Source organism: Oryzias latipes, chromosome 13 (assembly GCF_053564925.1).
Source record: "Oryzias latipes strain Hd-rR chromosome 13, Olatipes_Hd-rR_3.1".
In the NCBI taxonomy this organism is placed as follows: Eukaryota; Metazoa; Chordata; class Actinopteri; order Beloniformes; family Adrianichthyidae; genus Oryzias; species Oryzias latipes.
This window is the reverse complement of record NC_136249.1, coordinates 14,766,321-14,775,371: the sequence shown is the minus strand read 5'-3', so window position 1 is coordinate 14,775,371 and position 9,051 is coordinate 14,766,321. Positions and strand designations below refer to the sequence as shown.

Sequence of the window (9,051 nt, the reverse complement as noted above, 5' to 3'; positions counted from 1 at the left end):
CAATCACAATGTCAAGACTATTTAAAGCTGAGTGGCCTTTAAATGAGGGGGGGCGTGTTTGGAGCTTTGGATGTAAATAAGTAAGTTAGAAAGAAAAGAGAAAAGTTGTCATAGAAGAAGGGGAGCATAAAAGAACACAGAAAAAGCAAATGGATAAAAAAAGGGGTAAAAGGACAGTAAACAGTGAGATTCCAAAGCAGAGCTCGATAATCGTAGGAGAGAGAGGAGTAGGTTGATAGATGCGGTCCGCTCCTCTGTTTTTCTTTGGGACCCCGCCCTTCTGGCCACGGGTTGGTCCGGGAAACCCAACTCCCGCGCCGGGATTGGTCAGATCTGCTTTGGAAATGGAAATCGGTCTCCCGTCGCAGACACAATAAAGTTTAGCTCTAGAGGCTTGCAGGCGCAGACGCAGCCGCTCCACGTCGCGTCGGCGCGCAGGAAACCGAGCTGGAAGGATGTGGATGCTTTAGTCAAATGTTTTATTTTTAACTGTTTGGAAAGGTTCTTTTTTTATCCTTTACGCATGGACCGGGGATTGTTTCAGAACAGCTTTGCTGGATTTTTTAAAGGTGGAATGCTGTAACTCCTAATTCTGACGGAGCACATGCGCTCTCTCTGTCCCGCTGGACTTTTACCTGCGTGCTCCCGTTACCAGGGCGACCCCTCCAGCCTTCGTTGAGATCATTTCTTTTGGGGTGAACATACATGCGCGGGACCATGGTGAGGCTCTCCGCGGGAGCATTGCTCCTCCTGCTCCGCGCGCTTTGCGCCGTCAACGCATTCGGGGATGAGATGGAAGAGATGACCTGTGACCCGATCCGGATCAGCATGTGCCAGGGGCTCGGCTATAATGTCACCAAAATGCCAAATCTGGTGGGGAACATGCTGCAGTCGGACGCAGAGCTGCAGCTGACCACATTTACGCCGCTCATACAGTGCGGCTGCTCCAGTCAGCTTAAGGTACTACTTTTATTATATTTTGTGTAGTCGCACACATACCGTGCTGGGATAGATTTGTGTGGGGACCAGAGCACATGACCCACAGCTACCAGCAATAACTGGCAGATCTGTGCGCAGCTCACAGGGAGCCAGCGTACTTACAGTGCAATAATCAGCATTTGACGTTTGCTGTTTCCCATCTTTTTAATTAAAGTCGACGCCCCCCCCCCCCCCCCCACCCATACCAGCCTGGCATGCTAAATTAATTGAAAATGCCCCCTCCATCCCCTCCCGGAGGGTCTGTTGACATTCCGAGTTCATGCCCCACACAGCAACAGCTGATTCTTTAGGACTGTCTTCCTGCTTACAAAGCTGCCCTCAGTCTTCTCAGACAAATGTTGCTTGTTTGACTTAAGCAAAGAAAAAGAAAAGCATCCATTACACCCCCCACACCAGAAATTTTATTTTAGACTATATTTGGACTCACTGGTGACATGACAAAAATTCAATTTCCGCACACATGCATCATGTGAAGATTCAGAAACCGGGTTTGGATTATTAGTGTGCAGCTGTTTGGAAAATATCTTGGCAGAAAAACTATATGAGGCAGGCATAAATGGGGGTGGGGGCTTTACCATGAAATTCCCCAGTTGCAAACTGACCAGCAAGATTGCCTGACACACAATCTGCTTTGCTCTGAGAGTCAGGAGAGCCAGGAACTGTCCCAGCATCAGCTCTAATGGGAGGCTTCCTGAATGGAACCCAGAGCAGCTTTTAGCACTGAAGCGGCAACACTAAGGTTACAAACGGATCGGGGGGGAAACACCTACATGAGTTACATTACCGTCACTGGTTAAGTATGCGTGGCTCACCGTGGGAAGCATTAGAAATTCTACTGCACGAAACCTAATATCTCCCACTTGTATAAACGTTTGCGAGTGTTTGCCGCTGGAGGCTCCTCCTAGTCCACTGACTCAGAGAGCAACTTTATTAATCTGTGGACTTCTCTGGCACCAAAAGTCCAGAGTCCCAAACACACCAGCCCCCCAAATGTTCATCTGTTTACCATACATCTTAAGGAAGAAAACCGCTTCATTCAAGCCCATGTCTTTGAGACTTGATTTCGATAAAATTGTTTTTGCCTCTCTCCTAAAAACAGAGGTTTTTAAAAGTAAAATGTTCATTTTGCTAACATGGTGGAAGTGGTAAACTAAAGTGTAGGCCTACTTTGTTCCCAACATTCACTCCTTCTGCATTTCCTGCTTCATTGGGGCTCTAGTCAGTTTGTCTATCACTGGACAAAGGCTGCAAGACTTTTACCCATTCCCCTTTGCTTCAGAACCAACACACAGAACAGCACGGCCTTTCTTTGGTGGCGTTGCAAGCTTCCATCTCTTAAGAGATTTTTTATTTAAAACTTGAGTAATCGGTGGAATGAAAATTCAGATAAGCCAGATGCTAATGCATGCGGTGCAGTTAACATTTCATATTTATTTTTCTAGAAAGAGTAAAAACACCTGACTTTACTGTCTCTGGATGTTACAGGCTAAAATGTAAATTATCTTTTTGCAAACAAATTATTCTACAATTGTTAAACCTTGCTTTCGCAAAGTAGAGTTTGTTGAATTTTGTATTGCAAAGACAAAAATAAAATAAAATCTGACAACACCCTTTTTCTACTTTTTTCCAGTTTTTTCTCTGCTCAGTTTATGTCCCCATGTGCACGGACAAAGTTCCCATTCCCATCGGACCGTGTGGGAGCATGTGTCTGTCTGTCAAGAGAAAATGCCTCCCGGTTCTCCTTGAGTTTGGATATACATGGCCCGAGGTGAGTTTCGCTCATATCAATATTTACTTACACATAATTTGACCAGACATGAAAAATACCTATAAATAATAACAGCCTTATTAACGATATGTTTTCCTGTAAATTGCTGGATTTTTCAGGTTTTGAGAAAATAGCTGTATAAACAGTTGAATGGCTGAATTTATAAACCAGTCTAAGTCTATAACGCATTTCATTTTTACAGCAAAGACACTCAGGAATTCCTGTTTCTTTCTCAGGCACTAAACTGCAGCCGCTTCCCACCACAAAACGACCACAACCACATGTGTATGGAGGGTCCAGGTGACGAGGACCCGCCCTACCAATCGGTCCACCATCCTTCTGACCAAGACTGTCAAGCCCTGGATTCTACCCCCGATCAGTACACTTGGCTCAAGCAGACTGAAAGCTGCGTACTCCAGTGTGGCTACGACAATGGCCTCTACCGGCGAGGAGCCAAAGTCTTCACAGATGCATGGATGGCGGTGTGGGCTGTACTGTGTTTCCTGTCGACTACTTTGACAGTCCTGACTTTTCTGTTGGACTCACAGCGATTCTCGTATCCTGAGAGGCCCATCATCTTTCTGTCTATGTGCTGCAACCTATATAGTGTTGCCTATCTGGTAAGTTCAGGGTTTTTCTTAAGGAATCAGTTCTTAGGATTAGATAGACATAAAAAAAGAGTGAATAAAACTAGGTGTATTTTAAGAAGCCACTCCAATTATCTTTTGATCTATTTTCAAAGCATTCCAAGTGTTCTTTTAATTAAGATTATGCCAATTATGCAGATATTATCCAGAATACCTGTGTCATTTTCTAGGACATATATTCTTCAGAGCGACAGGAGTTCATTAGCAATTCACAACAATTTGAATTAAGAAATCCATCCAATTTGAATTAAGAAATCCATCCAATGCCATAAGAACATGTTAAAAACACCAAAAACACTATTTTCCTCTGAGTGGGTCATTAAAAATAAACCAGATAAGGGATTTTGTTTGATCTCCATTCACAAAAGTTTACAATAATTCATAAAAGGTCAATGGATCCAATTTTTAAGGTTATTAGTTTTCACCATAGTTTAGTTTTACTTTCTAAATATGTAAAACATTTAATCAAAACCAAGCATAACTTGCTTAAAATATATATATATATATAAGTAAATCAATGTTTAACAAACTGTATCATTATAATAACAGAATCTAGTCCATGTGATTTGAAATGACTCAAAAATGTGTAATTGGATGCTCGATGCTAAAAAAAAACCTTTTCCCTTTCCTGTTATTAACTCAACTACTTGGACTTTTTAGGTACGCCTTACTCTCGGGAGGGAGCGCGTTTCTTGTGACTTGGATGCCGTTGGAGTGCCAGTTCTAGTACAGGAAGGTTTAAAGAGCACCGGCTGCGCCATCGTCTTCCTCCTGCTTTATTTCTTCGGCATGGCCTCCTCCCTTTGGTTAGTTTAAGCACATGAAACCTTTTGTCACAGTTTTCCATTGTCAAAGCAGTGCTGTTAAGGTCTCATGGTGGAACATAAGACCTTCATCCTGTCCCATAACCTCTGTATTAGTGGATTTGTTTTCCCATTCAAAGCTTTGTCTCCTTTGGAGTGAAGGCTGCACTAAAGTTGCAGTGGAAACCTGCTGCTGTCACAGCACTTTTGTCTGTTTCCCTGCGCCTCCGTTTTCCTGTTTATCTTCCTGGTTTGAAGAAAATCACAACTACCCAAAAATATTACACTTCTCCATAAATGGACACAAAACTCCTGCAGTCCTGCAGTCGTGATAACCTGAGAACTACCAGCAACTTTAGTCATCCACCTTTATGACTATGACCAGTCAACACAAAGGGCAAAGCTTTGAGATGCCCCAGCAATCATCATGCTACCATCCATTTTCAGAATATTGTGAATCCTTTTTGGGTTTAGGGGGTTATTGGAGTCATCTCAGCTACTGTTGGTCGAGGTGGGGTACACCCTGAACAGGTTGCCAGTCTGTGGCAGGGCCACACATGCATATCTAGGGACAATTGTGAGTCACCATGAACACAGTAAAAGTGTTTTTGGACTCCAGAGAGCCCAGAGAAAACACACATGCACAGGGAGAACATGCAAACTCCACACAGAAAGGTCCAAGGTGGGATTCAAGTTGGCTGTCTCACTATCTCTTCAGTTTTTATTTTGTTTGTGAATTAGATGCATGTCGTTTATCTAAAATCTCTACATTCAGAAATAATGTGGTGCACAGGTAGATCGGCCAACCTCTTGTTGAAAGATCACAGGTTTGGTTCCCGCCTTGGCGACCCACGTGTCAAAGTGGCAAGACACTGAACCCCATATTATTCCTGGTGGGGAACTGCCATTGTTTGTAACACACAAAAGTAAATAAAAACTTCATGGCCAAAAAACCAAAATCTTCAAAGGTTTCCGGAATCATTTCAGATAAATGTGATAAATGAAGAGGCCAGCAAAAAAATACCAGGACCGTCCCACCCTCTCCATGCACAAACCACCACCACAAGAATTTCAGGTGAACAGGTGTACTAAATCAAGTTCTTCCCATGAACATGTGACATTACCGAACAATTGCAGCTACAAGGAAGAGAAACCGGCCCTAAAATCTCAAGCATCACTGACAAAATCATTTACTGTTCTTTATTCAGAGCAACCATCTTCTTGTGGTCATTTCTGATAAAAGATCTTTCTTTCACCCTCTTCCAGGTGGGTTATCCTGACCCTGACCTGGTTTTTGGCAGCTGGGCTAAAGTGGGGCCACGAGGCCATTGAAATGCACAGCTCCTACTTCCATATTGCTGCGTGGGCCATCCCAGCTGCCAAAACCATTGTAATACTCATCATGAGGCTGGTGGATGCAGACGACTTGACAGGGCTGTGCTATGTCGGCAACCAGCAGCAGGAGGCCCTCACAGGTTTCGTGGTGGCTCCACTTGCCACCTACCTCCTCGTTGGTAAGTCCAGCCCAATGGATACAATTTAATTGTATTCCCATCATCTAAGTTATGCGACTCATTTTTGAGTCCTCTGTGTCTTCATTGCAGTTGTTGTCTTCATTCCCACAGGAACTTTGTTCATTTGTGCGGGCCTCATGGCGCTTTTCAAGATTCGCTCCAATCTACAGAAGGACGGCACCAAAACAGACAAGCTGGAGCGCTTGATGGTGAAGATCGGCGTCTTTTCCATACTGTACACCGTCCCAGCATCCACCGTAATCGGCTGTTACCTCTACCAGCTCTCCCACTGGGGAGAGTTCAAGACCAGCACCCACGATTCATACGTGACATCGGAGATGCTCCGTATCTTCATGTCACTCCTGGTGGGGATCACGTCGGGAATGTGGATCTGGTCGGCAAAGACTCTCCACACATGGCAGCGCTGCTCTTCCCGGCTGCTCAGAGAAGGCCATGTTGGGCGAGGTGGTAAGAGCGCACCGGGAGAGGGCTGGATCAAACCTGGCAAAGGAAATGAGACAGTCGTGTGAGAAGGTAGCCCATGAGAGAATGGACAGCAAACAGGATCTGCTGAACTCTCTTCCTGTTAAAAAACTGTTCAATGAAGGATCGAAAGTATAAGGAGATTGGTGTTGGGTAAAAATGTGACCCATAGTGGGACGTTTCCAATGGTGCCACTGGATTAAATGGCATCACACGAGCCCTCGGACTTTCACTCCCTGTGCCTCTAATAGAGGTTGTGAAGGAGAAGCTTAGACGAACAAGTCATGCTTCAGCAGCAGCAGCCTCTCTACCTCGGTTCGACCGCTGTCTTCCAGAGAGGCGAAGAAAAGGAAAAAGAGACAGAACAGGCACAACAGTGGTATCAATATGCAAACAAGATCCACCAATAAGCTGTACTGCACCATCTCTACCTCTCTGTCTCTTTTTTCTCCAGAGTTTTCCAGCAGAACAAACCGAGCTGCTGAACACTGTAAACCTTTAAGCTGTTGTCTCTTTTTTTTTAAGTTTGTAATTTTTACACTGGAGCAGATATTATGCAGGTTCGGACTGAAATTTCCCAGAATCACCTAACAACTAGACACAGTTTCCAAAAAAAATACAAACGTACCATTTAATCTGAATTATCGCAGTAAAATATTACCTTATGACCTCAAATCTTTTTATTTAACCACTGATCAAATTTTCTTTGAATTCTTAGTACACGTGATTTTAACTGCCTCAATTTGTTTGGGAAACCAGCTCTAAAGCTGGAATAATGCACTAAAAATGTATAATAACTTAAGTGTTGGAGCCGATAGGAATATGCACAGCGTAAATATTGAGAGATGTCATAGATGCGGCAATTTTTTTTGTAAAATTGAAAGCAACACTGCCAGGTGTACACACTATAGTCAGCCTTGAGCAGGACCTGCTGTGCCTGGGAAATGCAGGCATTTGGGTTTTGCTCTTTTAAGAAAACTGTTCCAATGAAGTCTGCGGCTTTTATGAAAATCCTATTCTTTATAAGCTTAAGGAGCAACAGAAAACTCAAATATCCCCCTGCCCCTGATCAAACAGTGAAGCCATGTTTCTGAAAAGGAAAATGTTGGACAATCAGTTGCCAAAATATGCGTAATCGGAATTCTAGAGCATGCAGAAAAATAAAGGAAAGAATGCATTGTCGGCATTAAAAGTGCAGTGTAAGCTAAAATATTTGAGTTATGTTTAAATTGAGGGGTCACACACCAGATGTCCGTTTTTTTTATCCACCAACTCGATCTCCAACCACGGTGTCAACAATTTTAAGGAGAGAAAAAGGATGTCAAGATACCCGTCAAAGGTTTATTTTTCTCTGGGTCACAGCTGCTGTTTGTCGCATGTGCAGTATGTGATTGCATTCATGCACCTTAAGGCCTCCGTTCCCAGACATACCAGGTTCTCCGTGCTTCATGTTGGCGTGTATTTTTAAACTTAACTCGTCTCAAGGATTTTCAACCGAAAAACAGCTCCTGCATGTTTGCCTGACAATCCCTTTGAGCAAAGCATTTTAATTGAATGTTTGAATGTGATGGTTGTCCTTTTGCATTTCAGTGGGCAGTAATAGAGCTTGAATCGCTTGCACCTGTCCTTATGTGTCATCTGTAACCAGATAGTGCCTCTCACAGCCTTTGAATTCATCCTTTGCTTAGTGTTTCAAATGTTTCATTATTTGCTTAGTGTTTCCAAACATGCATCTGGAAACGGTGGCTCAAGTGAAATCTACATTTACGAGAACGATTATCGGTCACTTAAAGCAAACTGAATTAGCTTAGTTCCCTCTTAACCCTTGTACTATCCTATGATCCCAGCCTTACATTGACAGATTATCTTTACCATGACAAAGGAGGATAAAGGTGAAGAAGATTTCATTTAATCCATGGACACCAATGAAGATCACAAATCATTAAAGAAAAAAGTTCAGCGCATGGTCTAGTGGGTCTAGATGACCCAACTCCCAATGTTAAAGTGCCTAGGATAGCACAAGGGTTACACTGTTATTAATTTTTTGTGCGTCTTCCTTCCTGTAACTGATCTACAGTTAACTTCTCCAACAAATCACAGAATGTGCCTTGATAGACGGCGAGTGTGTAGCACTCAACCACAGGGAGCGCAAATTTCAAAACACCCTTAAAAAAAAAAACTCCAGATATGAATCAATGATGAGGACATTTCCAAAACACAGATTGTAGCTTTGAAGGTTTGAAACACTCCTTTGTATAGAACGCTCATTGTCTTTACAGTGTCATGTGTGTATTAATTTATCTTTGTAAAAAGAATTGATGAATGTTCAAAAGCCTGTTTATTTAAAAACTTTTTTGTATCAGAAGAAGATGAATAAAAGCCTTTTGGTTTTCAGTTTGTTGCTCATGTCTTTTCACCTCACATAAGGATCGATGGCAAATTTAAATAACTTTTTCAAACCTTTTTTTAAAGATCGTTCTGCAGAAATTAATCAGTCTGTATATCTGCAGTATATGCCTCATTGACACTAAAAAGTAGTTAAAAGTAGCTTTGAAGTAAGATGTGTAAACTAATTTTAGGCATTGTAAATTTAAATAATGGGTTTTTACTTTTTGATAAATAGCAAATGCAAGAAAATAAGATTTCTGAAAACCTTCATTAAACTTTACTCTTCATTCTATAGTCCAGGAAACAGGATGAAGCATTGTCCAACCTGGGTTAGACAATACTGCCACCTTTTGTCTAAAGTGACTAATTAGTTCTTCATGAGTTGCTCAAGCTTTCAAATTAGGTTGTCAGGATTCTCCAACCAATGGATTTAGTTTAGCTCTAACCAA

General features: G+C 42.4%; 1 protein-coding gene across 1 annotated transcript; it reads left to right on the top strand.

Annotated features, from left to right (window-relative positions):
* Positions 1–366: 366 nt before the first annotated feature.
* On the top strand, positions 367–8,608 carry fzd4 (frizzled class receptor 4). The gene is made up of 6 exons (XM_004075745.5): positions 367–960; positions 2,630–2,767; positions 3,004–3,387; positions 4,075–4,220; positions 5,484–5,731; positions 5,843–8,608. The coding sequence occupies exons 1-6, from the start codon at positions 706–708 to the stop codon at positions 6,259–6,261; spliced, it is 1,590 nt and encodes a 529-aa protein (XP_004075793.1). The 5' UTR covers positions 367–705; the 3' UTR covers positions 6,262–8,608.
* Positions 8,609–9,051: the final 443 nt, after the last annotated feature.